Here is an 18711-nt window from a genome sequence, read left to right as displayed (position 1 = left end):
ACACACACAAAAATTTCAAGCTTTCGCAACCCAAGGTTGCTTCATCAGGAAAGAGGGAAGGAGAGGGGAAAGACTAAAGGATGTGGGTTTTAAGGGAGAGGGTAAGGAGTCATTCCAATGCCGGGAGCAGAAAGACTTACCTTAGAGGGAAGAAAGGACAGGTATACACGAGCGCGTGCGTACACACACACACACACACACACACACACACACACACACAACCAACCAACCAACCTCCGTAACCTCTTAGTTCATTCCTATGAAATCCCCAAACCACCTTCCCTACCTTCTGGCTCCTACCCTTGTAACCGCCCCCGGTGTAAAACCTGTCCGATGCACCCTCCCACCACCACCTACTCCAGTCCTGTAACTCGGAAGGTTTACGCGATCAAAGGCAGAGCCATGTGTGAAAGCACCCACATGATTTACCAACTGACCTGCCTACACTGTGAAGCTTTCTATGTGGGAATGACCAGCAACAAACTGTCCATTCGCATGAATGGACACAGGCAGACAGTGTTTGTTGGTAATGAGGATCACCCTGTGGCTAAACATGCCTTGGTGCACGGCCAGCACATCTTGGCACAGTGTTACACCGTCCGGGTTATCTGGATACTTCCCACTAACACCAACCTGTCAGAACATGGAGATGGGAACTTGCCCTTCAGTATATCCTCTCTTCTCGTTATCCGCCAGGCCTCAATCTCCGCTAATTTCAATTTGCCGCCGCTAATACTTCACCTGTCTTTCAACAACACCTTTGCCTCTGTACTTCCGCCTCAACTGACATCTCTGCCCAAACTCTTTGCCTTTACAAATGTCTGCTTGTGTCTGTGTATGTACGGATGGATGTGTGTGTGTGTGTGTGTGTGTGTGTGTGTGTGTGTGTGTGTGTGTGTGTGTGTGTACCTGTCCTTTTTTTTCCCCCTAAGGTAAGTCTTTCCGCTCCCGGGATTGGAATGACTCCTTACCCTCTCCCTTAAAACCCACTTCCTTTCGTCTTCCCCCCTCCTTCCCTCTTTCCTGATGAGGCAACAGTTTGTTGCGAAAGCTTGAATTTTGTGTGTATGTTTGTGTTTGTTTGTGTGTCTATCGACCTGCCAGCACTTTCGTTTGGTAAGTCACATCAACTTTGTTTTTAGATATATTTTTCCCGCGTGGAATGTTTCCCTTTATTATATTCATATACAGACACAGGCAGACATGTGTAAATTCGAAGAGGTTGGGCAGAAATGTCAGTCGAGGCAGAAGTACGCAGGTAAAGATGTTGTTGAATGACAGGTGATGTACAAGGGACGGCAACTTGAAATTAGCGGAGGTTGAGGCCTGGTGGGTAACGGGAAGAGAGAATATATTGAAGGGCAAGTTCCCAGAAAATAGCCATACCACAATGGAGGAGTATGGTATAGACCACACAAATGTGAGGTTTATAAGGAGGGGGACAGCTTTTTCTGTAGTTGCAGGGCAACAGTCTGAATGGCTGACTGATCTGGCCTTGTAACATCAGCCAATATGACCTTGCTGTGCTTGCAGAGCAGACAACTGAAAGAAAGGGGAAAGTACAGCTATAATTTTTCATGAGGACATGTAGCTCTACTGTATGGTTAAACGATGATGGCATCTCCTTGGGTAAAATATTCCAGAGATAAAATAGTCCCCCCATTTTGATCTCTGTGCAGGAACTACTCACGAGGGTGTCACCATCAAGAGAAGCAAGACTGAATTTCTACAGGTTGTAACAAGGAATTTTAGACCACTTAATCGAGCAGCTAGGTTAGAAAATTTAAAAAGTGAAACACATAGGTTGAAGTTAGATATAGTGGGTATTAGCAAAGTTCGACAGCTTGAGGAACGGGACTTCTGCTCCAATAAGTACAGGGTTATAAACACAAAATCAAATGAGGTAACCTAGGAGTTGGTCTAATAATGAAGCTTCGCAGATGAATTTTAGGACAAGATGAAAGAAGGTATTCAGACAGTTAGGGGAGACAAAAATTTAATTGTTTTGGGGGCTTGAATTCAATAGTAGGAGAAGGAAAATTAAGTGAATTTGGACTGGGAGAAAGGAATGAAAGAGAAAGCCACCAGCTAGCATTGTGCACAGAGCATAATTTAATCATCATTAACACTTTCTTAATGAATTGTGAAAGAAGGCTGTGTATGTGGACGAGACCTGGAGACACCGGAAGATTTCGAATTGATTACACAGGGTGGTCAGAAACAGTGAAAAGTTGGTAAGAGTGCTGAAGAGAAGGTTGTGCTGAGAAATAATCGTTAAGAAAATGATTTGATATGCTGCACTGTTTCCAAGTTATTTGGCTTCAAAGTTTGCCAATCACATCGTTGCACATACAAATTCAAGCACTTGCACAGAGGTAATGTTGGTAATGCACAGACGTCTGTGGGTCCATGGGTTATCACTTACTGAAATGCTCATTACCAGTTAAATTGTGCCTTTTTTGAGAGAGATACATTTAAGCTACGTGAGCAAAAGCTATGTTTGTTCTGATTGAGGAAACCCAGGGAAGAGCACATTCGGGGACATCACCTCTGGTAGGCTGCTTGAATGGGCAAGCGCAACAATCTGATTGGCTATCTTCAATGCTAAATGACTGAAATGGCACAACACATCATCAGGTTTTTGTTTTATTTTTAACAATTATTTCTCAGCACAACCTCACCTGCAACACCCTTACAATCTTTTCATGCTGTTTCTGACAACTCTGTATAATGGTAAGACAGATTTTGGAACCAGATTTTCACTCTAAGACATTTCCATGGGCAGATGTGGAGTCTGACCAAAGTTGGTTGTTTATGAACTGTAGATTAAAACTGATGAAAGTACAAAAAAGTAGGAAATTAAGGACATGGGACTTATTTAAGTTGAAGGTGCTTGAGAGTTTCAGAGGGAACATTAGGTAACAACTGTCAACAACATGGGAAAGGAATACAGTAGGAGACTAATGAGTAGCTTTGAGAGATAAAATAGTGAAAGCAGCAGTGGATCGAATACATGAAAGACAAATCATAGGAGAAATCCTGGGATATCACTGGAGATAGTGAATTTAATAGATGAATGTAGAAAATAAAAAATGCAGCTAATGAAGCAGGTGAAAAGTTTGTACTAATTTCTAAAAAATGAGACTAGACAAAAAGTGCAAAATGACTAAACAGGAATGACTAGTGGACAAATTAAACACTTTGGAACCCAACCACTTAGAAGAATATTGGGCCTAGGATACAGGCCATTTATGACGTTATTTACAGCCTTACTGGAATGTATATAATTGATGTATCTTCAGGGTAAGAGTCTAGCTTCAATTTTTATTTTTCATGTCCACTTTAGTTCTCTGATAGATCACAAATTTGAAAATAATGCTAAAAGAAAGTATAACTGTCCTCACAAGAAAAAAGTGCAAGGTGAATTACTGACACATTCTTTTTAACACAAAGTTGCTGCCCAAGCTATGGTCGGGCTTGGTCTCCAAAGTGTTAAGGATACATAAGCATATAAAACTAGACAAAAAGTAGAGACTGCCTATAGGAAAATTAAAGATGCTTTTGGAGAAAAGAGAAGCAGCTGTGTGAATATCAGGAGCTCAGATGGAGTATCAGTAAGCAACGAAGGGAAAGCAGAAAGAGGGACCAAATATATAAAGGGGTTATACAAGGGAAATGAGCTTAAAGGCAAGATTAGGAAGGGAAGAGTATGTGGATGAGGATGAAATGGGAGATATGATACTGTATGAAGAATTTGACACAGCACTGAAAGACCTAAGTTGAAATAAGGATCCTGGAGCACAGCACATTCTGTCAGAACTGCTGACGTCCTTGGGAGAGCGAGTCATGACAAAACTATTGCATCTGGTGTACAAGATTTATGAGAGAGGCAAAATACCCTCGTACTTCAAAAGAATGCAATAATTCCAACATCAAAGAAAGCATGCGCTGATGCATGCAATTCCAATTACAAAATGATCTAGAGCAATTTTCTGTATGGTGCGAAAAGTGGCAATTGGCACTAAACAAAGAAAAGTGCAAGGTCATCCACATGGGTACTAAAAGAAGTCCGATAAATGTTGGGCATACGATAAATCACACAAATCTAAGGGCTGTCAATTTGACTAAATACCTAGGAATTACAATTATGAGCAACTTAAATTGGAAAGATGGTAGGTTGGTTGGTTTGGGGAAGGAGACCAGACAGCGTGGTCATCGGTCTCATCGGATTAGGGAAGGATGGGGAAGGAAGTCGGCCGTGCCCTTTCAGAGGAACCATCCCGGCATTTGCCTGGAGTGATTTAGGGAAATCACGGAAAACCTAAATCAGGATGGCCGGACGCGGGATTGAACCGTCGTCCTCCCGAATGCGAGTCCAGTGTCTAACCACTGCGCCACCTCGCTCGGTAAATTGGAAAGACCACATAGATAATATAGCAGGGAAGGCGAAACAAAGACTGCGCTTTGGTGGAAGAACACTTAGAAGATGTGACAAACCCACTAAAGAGACAGCCTACATTACACTTGTCTGTCCTCTGCTGGAATATTGCTGCGCATTGTGGGATCCTTACCAGATAGGATTGACAGAGGACATCGAAAAAGTGCAAAGAAAGGCAGCTTGTTTCGTGGTACTGCACAATAGGAGTGAGAGTGTCACTGATATGATACGCGAGTTTGGGTAGTAGTCACTGAAACATAGGCGGTTTTGTTTGCGGCGAGATCTATTTATGAAATTTCAATCACCAACTTCCTCTTCTGAATGCGAAAATATTTTGTTGGCACCACCTATGTAGGGAGAAATGATCATAATAAAATAAGAGAAATCAGAGCTTGAACGGAAAGATTTAGGTGTTCCTTTTTCCCACACATCATTCGAGAGTGGAATGGTAGAGAAGTAGTATGAAAATGGTTCGATGAACCCTCTGCCAGGCACTTAAGTGTGAATTGCAGAGTAACCATATAGATGTAGATTATTATGGACTATTCATGGAACAACAGAATGGAAAATCTGCTATAAGATGACTTCAGATAAGATAATTTGGGTTCGCAGAAATGTAGGAACACATGATGCAATACTGACGCCATGAAATACCTTAGACGATAGATTAAGGAGAGGCACTCCTACATTTATAGCATTTGTAGAGTTACAGAAATATTATAACAACGTTGACTGTAATACATTATTTGGAATTCTGAAGATAGCAACAGTAAAACACATAGAGCGAAAAGCTATTTACAAATTGTACACAAACCGGACTGCAGCTGTAAAAATTTGAGTGGCATGAAAGGGAAGCAGTGGTTGAGAAGGGAGTGAGACAGGGCTGTAACCTATCCCCAATGCTATTCAATCAGTACACTGAGGAAGGAGGAAGGGAAACCAAAGAAAATTTTTGTGAAAAGTCCAGTGAGAAGAAATTATAACTTCGAGGTTTGCCAATTATGGCAGAGACAGCAAAGGACTTGGAAGAGCAGTTGAATGGAATGGACAGTGTCTTGAAACGACAATATAAGGTTAACATCAACAGAAGCAGAACAAGGGTAATGGAAAGTAGTAGAATTAAATAAGGTGATGCTGAAGTAATTAGATTAGGAAACAAGACACTACAAGTAGCAAATGAGTTTTGCTATTTAGGCAGTATAACAACTTGTGATGCCTGAAGTAGAGAGAATCTAAAATACAGACTGGCAATGTTTCTGAAAACGAGATTTATTGACATCGAATATGAATCTGTGTGTTAGGAAGTCTTTCCTTAAGTTATCTGTATGGAGTATAGCCTTTTATGGAAGTGAAATGTTGTCGGTAAGGCAAGATGAGTAGAGAAGCTTTTGAAGTGTGGTCCTATAGAAGAATGCTGAAGATTAGATGGGTAGATTGTGTATCTAGTGAGGCGGCACTGAATGGAATTGGGGAGGACAAAAATTTGTTGCATGATTTGACTAGAAGGAGTAATAAGTTGACAGGACTCGATCATAAGTTGACAGGACTCGATCTGACACATCAAGGTATCACCAATTTAGTATTGGAGCGAAGGGTGTGGGGTAAAAATTGTTGAGGGGGATAAAGAGATGAATACAGCAAGCAAGTTCAAGGTTGCAGTACCTATTTGGAGATGAAGAGCCAAGAGGATAGAGTAGCCCTGAGGGCTGCATCAAACCAGTCTTTGGACAGATGACGACGACGACGACCACGACCACCACCACCACCACCACCACCACCACCACCACCACAACCACAACAACAACAACAACAACAACATTGGATTTGCAGTCTGGCACTTACACACTGAGCAATGCTTATCAGTTTATAAGCACTCATTAATTACTGTAGTTGTTAAGACTGTAAACAGACATACTGTAAAAACTCTGACTATAGTATCAACAAACTCCACACATTGAAGACTATCTGTTCAGTATAGAAATAGTTATTGCAAAACATCTAAAAGTATCTCAATGTGATTTCAACACTAACTCACATCAAGAGGTAGATCTCTTCCAGGAATAGCAGGAACACCTGTCATGAAGTCGTGGGTACAGAATGGCCTCAGAACAACAGAACGCTGACATGATGGAATCCGAGATACTTGGTCTCTGTCAAAATGTATAGGTATCAACACCACTGGCATTTGGCTGATGGCATTGGTGTACCCTGATGCTGCAAGAACCTGGAAACAGTGAATACTGTAAGTGAATGGATAATGCTGAGTTCTTGCATATGATAATAAATGGCTCTGAGCACTATGGGACTTAACATCTGTGGTCATCAGTCCCCTAGAACTTAGAATTACTTAAACCTAACTAACCTAAGGACATCACACACATCCATGCCCGAGGCAGGATTCGAACCTGCGACCGTAGCAGTCGCGCTGTTCCGGACTGAGCGCCTAGAACCGCTAGACCACCACGGCCGGCGCATATGATAATACTTCCATATTTTAGAAACCAAGTATAATATTATTACAATATTACAAAATATTGAAAAACTGTGGAAAAATATAATGGTATCATAACACAATATTTTGGCATAAGTAGCACACCTACTAAAGGAAATTTTAGCCATGATAATACATAGTAACTATTGGTGATGTTGTGTCCTAACACCACTGGTACTATATTGAATACTACCATCATTAGTTCAGATAATGAGGAGCAGAAATCTGAACAGGTGACCACACAATTTGAACACACAAATACATATATAATAAAGCTAAAGTGAAATGAGTGCGGACATGTGTTTGTTCTAGAGTGTCTCTGTGGGTGGTCTGCATTTGAACCTCCACAATGGCACTTTTCTGGCCCTGATTAAAGATATGATACTTGTCACTCCACCGAGACAGCGCTTAGTTCTTAAAGTGGCCAAAGGTCTGAGAACCACATTTGTATAGTGATCCACCAAATCTTGGACTCTGTTCTGGTGTCTGGGAATAGCTAATAGCTAAGAATGACCCTGAAGCAATGCTCAAATCAGTACTTTATCAATACTGAGGATGCACAATGGTTTGGACTGGTCAATACTCTTAACAAGTAGAACTGCATCTAGGAAGCAGGGGACTGCAGATAGCTGGCACTCTGTGGGAGTGTAGGTAGGCCAGGAGGCAAGCCGAGATAGTCAAGGCAATTGTGACAAACTCTGTGTCCAGATGGTGCAGTGGTTACTGCAACTGCCCTGTAAGCAGGAGACACCATGTTAGAGTCCCAGTTCAGCAAACATTTTCACTTGTCACCGCTGATTCCACATAAAGTCCTGACACAGATGACAGCAGTAATTCCTGCCCTTTCCTTTCTCCCGCCCCCCCCCCCCCCCCCCCCCCGGCCCCCTCTCCACCTGCAATTTACATATAATACGTATCACAACTGCAGTTTCAATGTGGTGTCTGTTCCTTTGGAAATGTCTGAAAAAACTGACACCATGCATTCATATTATATTCTCACAGCAACTGCTTCCAAATCCAAAATAAGAAAAAACATCTGAGGTATTCTATTTGTGTCTGCTGTAAACTGACATCTTCCTCCACCCTTCTTGTTGAGGTTGTAACACTCTAATACTGATATATCACGAGAGTAAGAGTGCATCTTGAACACACTGGCACAAATATTATGTCATCGGTTTATGAGATTAATCCCTCCGTGTGAGCTCTGAACCCCAAATTTCAACCGTTTTGCCTCACCAACGATCAATCTTATTAGCATGTAGCTCACCTTGAAATTATGAGTTCCTTATTTTTTTTTTTCTAATTATGAGTTTGTTAGTTTGTACCATTCTTGGAATCCAACCACTAACCCAAGATGATCTTTCTGAAGCAGACAACATTCCACCATCACAGGTGGTCACTGGTGTATCTCAAGACAATTGGCAGCTTTAACCAGTTCCTGAAGTTTGGGAACCTTGGGTTTACCGAACCTGTTGACAGGACTCTGAACCCCAATCTTCCTTCCTTCTTCCTTTCTTTCAGTTCTTTATGCAAATGTTCCTCAACATGCACATTATTTAGAACAATCAAAATAAGTCATTTAGTACCTTAAATAACTGCAACTCTCTGCAGACACCTCTAAAACAAGAGTCCATGACTTTCAAATGCACACTGAAGATTTAATGGGCACGAATTCTTACCTCACAGGCAAAGCAACTAAATATGAGGACTTTTCATAGTGAGACTAACAAACGAAAATATCACATTGTATACTGTATGTGGTTTTTTTCCAAGGAAATAAACATAATTAAAACAAGGATGCGGAACTCACCAAAAAAGCATACATATAACTGAGAAAAAACACAAGAAGGATCAAGGAGGAAATCTGGCATAGAAAATTTATATAATAGTTATAGTGATTGTGAACCACTCCTTGCATGTTAATAATTGGAATTGCTGCAGCTGGGATTTCATTTTCACAATGAATTACTTTTGGATTTAAATTAAAATTTAGTTTTCTTTTCTGAATTTTATTTATTTCTCATTCGAATAAAGAGGAATTCCAATGCACATCTACCCAATTATTTCACGACAGAGTGTTTTAAGTTTTAATATTAACTGGAATCTGGAATTACCATATGAAAATTTTCATAAAATACTTCATGGGTGTGATCTCTTCCCATATAACTTACTTAAAAATGAAAAGTAAATATACATTTACATACCTGGTGTGCCACATAATCTGCCTGACGTAATGTACTAAGTACATTTGACGTAAGGAAAGTTGGCGTTATATCAAGTACTTGATCACGCACTAAGCCACTAAATATGTAACAAACTCTATTTACATTATGACACACTCTAGGAATAAGTCTTGCAAGAAATAGTAAATCATCCCAATCCGGCTCTTTCTCACTAGAGAGTCCAACAACATAGCTATAGCTACGACAGTCACCCTGGAAAAAAAAAAAAAGAAAAAGAAATACAAAATAAAATATTTTTATACTAATTAATGTATTTTGTTAAAATACAATGAGATTATAATGAATGATTAATTTGTCAAACAGACAAGGATTTATATCGCAGACACTATTATAACAGGCTTAACTATCTCTCCGACTTCTGTTAGACGACAGTGACAAGACTATTACTTACAAATTGCAGTTCCTGCAATTTGTAACAACTATTTATAGACACAAAAAGAACCAGAGCACAACACAGTTACAAAGCTGTTCTCCATGATATTTTAACACACAGAAAATGAAAGAATGAGGAGACATTGTCAATTCAAGGCAGATATTAGATGAGAGCTATTCTCCAACATAAGACTGGAAAACTCACACAAATGACTGAGAGGGCTGATGAAGTTTATCCCAAATGTGCTGCCACAGAACTTGGTATGTTGCAAGCAAGAGTATAACCTGTTACCCAACTCAGAACTCAAAATCTGCATTAGCAAATGTGGCTAAGGTGTACAGTTTCACAGACATGTTACTGTTTGCTATGATGAGTAAGGCATAACAAAATGGTTACTGTTTTACATTTCTTCTTGAGGCAATAGTATTAGATGCCACATGCTGAATAACAAAATATTGAAGTTATTGTTGCTTCCTCATTAAAAGCTCTTATCATTATTACACAGCAAGTAGGACACTCATCAGATTGGTAGAGATAAATGTAATTGTTTAGATGTGATAAAACACTGAATGGGACAATGCTGCACATTTTCCTACCAACTGTTTCCCACTGCAGTTAAACAATCAATCTTTCTAGCATAAAGAGCCTGGCATTCAACAGTGGATACTGTAGTGCATTCAAAAAATTGTTTAAAGACTGTACTTCGAAAAGACCGAACAGTCAGAGTACAAAGTAGGTTGATTCAATAGAGGACAAGACTGAGAAGAGTGGATATATCAGAAATAAGAGGACTGAAATGTTCGGAAAAACATGCAAAAAGGCAATTGGCCAAACAAGGTATTATCACCTTTCTTCAATAATCCCCATATCTCTCCTCTCTCTCCATCTTTAGTTCACTTCTGAATACAATACTCCAACTACCATAACTGACGCAGCTGCCTGTTTCCTCCTACTGAAGTTATAATTTCAAATATTTGAATTATCGACAAGGCACTTGCAGAGATTTGCTTCTATGGTATTGTTACTGTGGTAGTGCGATGCAAATCCATCCTTAAACACTGCTGCAGCTACAAATTGCCTAAAGAGAAGTCAATTCTTGTTTACAAATGACAGTGTTGCAATAGCTTTATGGGATAAAATGATCTTTACATCAACTGGCACCATAATATCAATTACAGTCTGTCACACAATTACATCAAATCCTTTGGTTATAGTCTCTGCATTATATAAGGTGGAAAGGATATAGTAAAAAGTTATACAAAGGTGGCATTTTTTTATTCCTTCAATAAAAATTGGTTACAGATGACTTTTTAACATAGGTTTAGATTATAACTCGTAATTTCCTACATCCTCACTACAGGCGCCCCCACTCAATACTTCGTCCATGTAATCCTAATTGAGTTAGTTTACAGTGCCTAGTTCGTGGCAGTGACTGTCATCATGTCTGCAAGTGCTCCACAAGTCAATTTACTCCACTTGTTTCTTCTGGACTAACTTTTCCCTGATGAAATTATGCCTGATATGAATGCTCTTAGTGTGACATTTACAGCCATTTGCCTTTGATAGGACAACTGCACTTTTGTTCCTGTTGTTGTTATTTTACAACAATTTAACTGGCAACTCTTTTGGCAAAGGTGATCTTGCATACTGCCGACAATATATCACAATGTTTTCTGGCAACACTGCAGATAGAAGCATTGCAGCCACATGGATTAACAGCCAATATTGCCCAGCAATGTTTGCGGCAATACATTTCCAGGCTCAAAGCCTTTAAAAGGGGCCATAGTCCCCCACCCAATTAGTCTTCTCACTGGTTTGATGCAGCCCAACACAAATTATTCTCCTGCGCCAATCTATTCACCTCAGAATAGCACTTGCACTGTACATCCTCAATTATCTGCTGAATGTATTCCAATTGTTGGCTTCCATTACCGTTTTTACCCTTCACTGTTCTCTATAGTAACATAGTGGTTAATTCCTGATGCCTTAATGTTGGGTTGGTGCAGAAGTTCATAGAGTTTTTTCAGAAGTTTAATAAGCACAACAGATACACATTACAGAGAGATTAGTCATCAATAATATGACGTCTGTTCACAAAATTCTGGAAGTTTGACCACAACATTTTTCTACATTTATCTTTCACTTATTGTACATGGTCTCCTTCGAAATACTCTCCTCCACAATTAATACACTGCTCCAAATGTCACTTCAACTTCTGGAAGCAGTCTTGGTACACCTCTTGCTGGATCGCACGAAGCGCCACATGCGGATTTTTCTTTTATCTCGTCTATTGTTGCAAACTTTCATCCTTTCAATGGGGTTTCCAATTCTGGAATTAAAAAAAAAAGTCCATGTGGGCCAGATCTGGAATATGGAGCATGAGGCAGCAGATTGATTTCATTTTTTGTGCATCAGTCACTCACTAACAGGGACGAATATGCGGTTGGTTTGTCATGGTGCAAAAGCCATGAATATTCTCGCCACATTTCAGGCTGTTTCCTTCTCACATTTTTTCGTAGGCATTGCAAACATCCCGATAGTACCATCGATTAACAGTTTGCCTCTGTGGCATGAATTTATGATGAGCTAATCCTTCAAACTATCAGCATAGCTTTGACATTTGACCATGATAACCATATACCCACGTCTCATCACCAGTTACAATTCTCTTAAAGAACATCTCATTCTCATTTGTCCAATCCAAAAGCTCTTCACAGAATGCAAGACGAATGTCTTTCTGATCTTGACTCATGACGTGTGGTACAATGCAAGATGCTGTGTCAGGATTTCATGGCATGATCCAACTGAAATGTTCCATTCTTCTGCAATGTCTCCGATGGTGTCAGTCTTTGACTGGCATGCACAATTTTGTTGATGTTCCTGACATGAGCACCATAGATAGACATCGAAGTGCGTCCTGAAGAAGGATCATCTTTAACTTACATCTGTCCATTTTTAAACCATGTGACCCATTCATAACATTACTGAGTACGGCTTAAGCACTCGTCACCGTATGCTTCCTGCATCATTATGTGTCTGTAAAGGTTAAGTGAAACATGGACGATAAATAGTTTGGACAAGAAGAGAATAGAAGCTTTCAAAATGTGGTGCTACAGAAGACTGCTGAAGATCAGATGGGTAGATCACATAACTAATGAGGAGGTACTGAATAGAATTGGGGAGAAGAGGAGTTTGTGGCACAACTTGACAAGAAGAAGGGATCGATTGGTAGGACATGTTCTGAGGCATCAAGGGATCACCAATTTAGCATTGTAGGGCAGCATGGAGGGTAAAAATCGTAGAGGGAGACCAAGAGATGAATACACTAAGCAGATTCAGAAGGATGTAGATTGCAGTAAGTACTGGGAGATGAAGAAGCTTGCACAGGATAGAGTAGCATGGAGAGTTCCAGCAAACTAGTCTCAGGACTGAAGACCACAACCACAACAACAACAACAACAACAACAACAAAAAGGTTTCCTCGAGTTTCATACAAAATTTAATGCTTTTCTAGCTCTGTCTTCTCTAAATTCACAAACTGTGTGACAACATTCTACCCAATACAGCACTGAACAATAATTAGCAGACGGACAACAATGAAACTTCTGGCAGTTACACACTAAATACTGGCACATGCAGGGATGTTAACGCATTTTGCTCCAACACACCATTGGCGCGAAATTACGAATTTTCTGGAATTTTTTGAACAGATCGTGTATATTATCCTTCACTATTCACAACAGTCTGCCAACACTGGGGTAACTTTTCAACTCCATGACAGTAGGAATCACATGGTTTTTAGGCAAGGAACTCTTTGTATCACGTTTGGAGCATATTTCTATCCAGAAAGGAAGTTCCTTGAGGGTTGTTTGATAGAGGGCGAAAAAGGTGAAAATCTGAGGGTGCAAGAACACACAAATAAGGTGGGTGCAGAATGACTTCCAAACCCAACTCCTGCATAGTGTTTCTTGTCAGTCTAGCAGAATGTAGGCAGGTGTTATAGAGTAACATCACTTCATGTAGTCTTCCTGGTCACTTTTCCTGAACTGAGTCTGCAAGACATCTTAGTTATTGACAATAAATGTCTGCAGTGATGGTTACACATCTGAGGAAGCAATGCATAGTACATCACACCGTCACTGTTCCACCAGATGCATAAAATTATCTTTCGTAGTCACACGCAGACCTTTGTACAGGGAGTTGCTGCTTTCTTTGTGCTCAACCATACTTTTCTTTCTCTTATGTTAGCATAAATACATCATTTTCCTCGTTTCTCATCAACAGCAACTATACATTATAGGAATGGTCAGTGTTGTTTATGAGCCAACTGATGACGAGCAAGCAGAGGTGCGCATATGGCCATCCACTGGTTTTTGTGATTTTGGCATAGAGCATGCAGTACCATACACCTAATTTTTGGACCTTCCCCATTGCATGCAAATGTCACATGGTGGTGGAATGATCACATTCCCCAGTTCTTGAGTGCACCGACATGGATCGTTTTGGATTAACGTGTTTAAACAATCTTCATCAAAACCCCCCGAAGGTCTTCCTGAACATGGGGAGCACTAATGTCAAAACGATCCTCCTTGAAATGAGAGAACGATTTTCTTGGTCTGTTCTGCCCAATGGCATTTTCCCCATACACAGTACAAACATTTCTGGCTGCCACCACCACTGTCACCCCTCCATTAAACTGAAACAGAAGAATATGTAAGAAATGTTTGGATTTCTACACTTGGCACTTCATTTTCTAGCATCCATGGCTCCACTCACAACCTCCAGATGACAAAATGACAATATGTAAACTCAAATAGCAAGAAGTTAATTACAAATAAAAAATGACAATTGATAAAGAAACCCATAGCAACCGGAACAGCGACGGTCAAAACAAAAATGCTACCAACTTATGCATCAACCTTATACACGATCTACCAACCAGTTCCTTTTTCTTGTCAGTGTTTTGTGTGTGTTCCTTTCTTTGCCGATTCTGCGGAGAACTTCCTCATTCCCTATTTTATCAGCCCAGCTGATTTTTGACATTCCTCTGTAGCACCGCATCTCAAACATTTTGATCCTCTTCTGTTCAGTTTTCACACTGTCGCTGATTCACTACTATACAAAACTGTGCTTCATATGTGCATTACCAGAAATTTCTCCCTTAGATTAAACCGGATGTTTGATACTAATAGATTTCTTTTTGCAAGGAATGCCCTCTTAGCTTGTGGTTGTCTGCTTTTTATGTCATTCTTACTTCATATATCATGGGTTATTTTGCTTCCATGGTAGCAGAGTTCCTTAACTTTGTCTACTTTGTAACCACCTATTTTGAAATTTTTCACTATTCTCATTTCTGATACTTCTCATTACTTTCGTCCTTTTCCAGTTTACAATCAGTCCATATTCTGTACATAATAGACTTCACTCCATTCAACAGATACTGTAATTATTCTTCATTTTCACTGAGAATAGTAATGTCATCATCATTGACATCCTTTCACATTTTAATCCCCCTCTTGAACCTTTCTTTTATTTCCCTCATCGCTCCTTCATTGAACGAACTGAACAGTAGGAGTGAAATACTACATTCCTGTCTCGCATACTTTATAATCTAAAACATCATCCTTGGTCTTCCAACCTTATTGTTCCCTCTTGGTTCTAGGACATGCTGTATATCAGCCATCTTTCCATGTATCTTATTCCTATTTTTCTCACGTTATTTCCACAAAATGGATCAATAGAAGCTAGCAGAAATGAGTGCAGCTCCACTACTTTTACATCACACAAGGAATAAAATTAGAAAGAACAATATAAACCGGGCCTTCTTTTTTCTAAAATAGAATTTTACCAGAATATCTAAACACGATTTTGAATATTTTGAGCAAGCAATTGGCCTGATAATTGCTAAAACTGATACAAATATGGGAGTGTGTAGCAGTCACAACCACTACTGGTTGCATATTCATCTATACGCCTAAAGGATTTCATTAACATATCTTTGAAGTTAAGAACATAGCCTGTGTGTGTCTCTGGTATTGCCTCCTAAACTCCTGGATCAATTTTAGCAAGATTTGGCACAGAAACAGTAGGCCTCAAGTATCAGCACTGCGTAGTTTATAACATCCTAGCTCTAATAGGAGGAGAGATACAGGTAAAAGCTTGTCTTTTTATCCAGCCCCTGGCATTTAGGCTGCCTGCACAACAGGTATCTTGTGTGGAAACAGTATCAGCCTGCCAAATAAACCTGCTTTGCAGGGAAGCCTACGTATCAGGGGCAAGAAAAGGTTCTTCTGGACCCTGTCATGTAAGGTGCATGCATGACAGGTGTTGTGTTGTGGTAGTATCGATCTGCTCTGTCTACCTACTCTGCATGGTGGCCTATACATCAGGGGCAAATAAATGATTTTTCAAGCCCCTGATGAGTAGTTTGCATTGCATGACAGGTATGTTGTGAGAGTAGAATTGGCCTCTTTTATTGAACTGTACTGAAGAAACTACACACGTCAATGAGCATGGCTGGGGACAAGTTGAGATGGCTGGAGGAGGGGATGGGCAGAAAGAGGGTATGGAGGAAATGGACATAAAGAGGAGGGGGAGTTGTATGAGGCTGCTGGAAGGTGCAGAGGGGTAGTTCGCAAGTGGGAAAGGAAAAGGGGGAGGTGGAGATGGTTAAAGGGAGGGGAGGAGGGAAAGAAATGGTCCGAAAGACTGGGTGGAGTGGTTGGTTTGGGGTATAACCCTTTATACCCCAAACCACAAGGTTGTTTTTCCTGAAGCAAGCAACACCCAAGGTAAAAAAAGGAATGGGGAACCACACCTTAAAAAAGGGAAAAAATACACCACAAGGAGAAGGAGAAGAAGAAGAAGAAGAAGAAGAAGAAGGTATTAAAACCATAGAGCCGATAGTCTGGGTTGGCTGATCACAATAATAGAATAGAATGAGCCAGCCACTCTGCAACACCTTAATATGTCCACCCCAAAGGGACAAGGCGAGAAGAACACATGTAGGGAAAAGATGGCCACCAAGACAAACAAATGCAAAAAAAGTGCGACAGAGTTAAAAATGGAGGGAGGGTGGCGGCCTCAGCGAGAATGCTAAATGCCCACCCTTATATGGTACGATAAAAAAAAAAAAAACCTCACGAATAAAACATAAAACTAAATCTACTGTTGAGGCATTGTCGCCCAACACCAAAGGTACAGTGCTGGGAAGCTTAAAAGTGTGTTAGCCACATATGACCGATGCAGAGTCCCCAGAGAACCACAGAGTCCATGCGAGAGGCCCGCATGGAGGTCTTCCAGACATTTGTAGTCTCCTTAATGGCACACAGTTAGTTGTAAATACTGAGATTATGCCATTCCGTCTCCCAAAGCTGAAAAACCTTGCAGTGTAATAATGATCGCAGGTCAGTTACAGGGAAGCCAATCTCCAGAAGCGGTTTCCATGTAGCTTGTTGGCAAGTTCATTTCCTGGGATTCTGACGTGGCCTGGGGTCCACACAAACACCATGGAATGACTGGACCGTTCCAGAGCACAGATGGACTCCTAGATGGTTGCGACCATAGGATGGCAGGGGTAGCACTGATTGATAGCTTGTAGGCTGCTCAAGGAGTCAGTACAGAGAAGAAACGACTCGCTAGGGCATGAGAGGGTATGCTCAAGAGCACAAGAAATGGCCACCAGCTCTGCAGTGAAAACAGTGCAGCCATCAAGCAGAGGAGTGCTGTTCAATATGTCCTCTGTGAACATACGCGAGGCCAACGTGACCATCAGTCATCGAGCTGTCTGTGTAAACCACTTCATGGTCCCGGTACTTCATGGTCCCGGTACATGTCAAGAATTGAGAGGAAGTGATAGCAGAGAGCTGCGGGGTTAACTGAGTCCTTAGGACCACGGGAACGGTCCAGGCAAAGCTTCGGCCTAGGTGTACACCACGGAGGAGTACGTGAATGGACCTCGAGTATAGGTGGTAAAGGCAAGGACTCCACTTCAGCCAGAAGAGATCGGATGCAAACCGCAATCGTAAGCCCTGACCTGGGCCTCTGATGCGGGAGATAAACCGCTGTGCATGGGAAAAGGAGACGGTAATTCGGATGCTCAGGAGAATTACAAATGGGTGCAATGTAACTGGCGAGCAATTGTGCACACCTAACCTTCAATGCAGGGACACCACCATGACGCTGGTCACCGGACTCGTCATAAAAGCTCCCGTTACCAGTCCAATGCCATAGTAGTGCACTAGGTTGAGTAAACGCAATGCTGAGGGTGCCGCCAAACCATAAACCAGACTCCCACAGTCAAGGCAGGATTGAAAAAGGGCTCTGTAGAGCTGCAGCAGCATAGAGCGATCTGCACCCCTGTCGGTGTTGTGTTGCTCAGGCAGCGGACGGCATTGAGGTACTGCCAGCACTTCCGCTTCAGCAGACGAAGATGAGGAAACTACGTCAAACGGGCATCGAAAACCAGACCGAATCGATATGTCACCAGTACAGTGAGGTCACTGGTACAGTAAATTTCTGGTTATGGATAAACAGTACAATGCTGACAGAAGTGCATGACACACAACTGTGCGGCTGGAAACTTGAAGCTGTGGGCTAGAGCCCGTGACTACGCCTTGCGGATGGGTCCCTCAAGGCGCCGCTCGGCAACACCAGTACCGGAGGAACAGTACAAAACGCAGAAGTCGTCTGCATACAGAGAAGGTGAGGTGGACGGCCCGACAGCTGCTGCTAGACCATTAATGGCCACTAAAAATAGAGATAAACTCAATACAGAGTCCTGCAGGACCCCATTCTCCTGGATATGGGGGAAACTATGGGAGGCACCAACTTGAACATGGAAAGTACGGAGCAATAGGAAATTTTGGATAAAAACCAGGAACGGGCCCTGTACACCCAACTCATATAATATGGCAAGGATATTATGTGGCCAGGTCATGTCCTAAGTTTTTCCTAAATCAAAAAAGATTGCAACCAGGTGTTAACGTCTGGGAAAGGCTGTTCGGATGGCAGATTCGAGGGAAACTAGATTACCAGTGGTAGCGTGACCCAGGCGGAAACCGCCCTGGCATGCAACCAGTAGGCCACGTGACTCCAGGACCCAGCACAACCGCTGACTTACCGTATGTTCTAACAGCTTACAAAGAACAGTGGTGAGGCTGATGGA

General features: G+C 41.3%; 1 protein-coding gene across 9 annotated transcripts in view; it reads right to left on the bottom strand.

Moving 5' to 3' along the window:
• The window catches only part of LOC126457297 (GMP synthase [glutamine-hydrolyzing]), a 178771-nt gene that overhangs the window by 676 nt on the left and 159384 nt on the right, over nucleotides 1-18711 (bottom strand). For all 9 annotated transcript variants that reach the window (XM_050093475.1, XM_050093474.1, XM_050093476.1 and 6 more), the window contains 2 exons: nucleotides 9134-9364; nucleotides 6474-6662 (listed from right to left, as the gene is read on the bottom strand). In XM_050093475.1, the coding sequence (XP_049949432.1) occupies nucleotides 6474-6662; nucleotides 9134-9364 (420 nt within the window). The remainder of the gene's footprint in view (nucleotides 1-6473; nucleotides 6663-9133; nucleotides 9365-18711) is intronic.

The sequence above is a fragment of the Schistocerca serialis genome, chromosome 2, assembly GCF_023864345.2.
Source record: "Schistocerca serialis cubense isolate TAMUIC-IGC-003099 chromosome 2, iqSchSeri2.2, whole genome shotgun sequence".
Taxonomy (NCBI): domain Eukaryota; kingdom Metazoa; phylum Arthropoda; class Insecta; order Orthoptera; family Acrididae; genus Schistocerca; species Schistocerca serialis.
The sequence above is the reverse complement of the archived record's forward strand: the minus strand, read 5'-3'. Positions and strand labels throughout refer to the sequence as shown.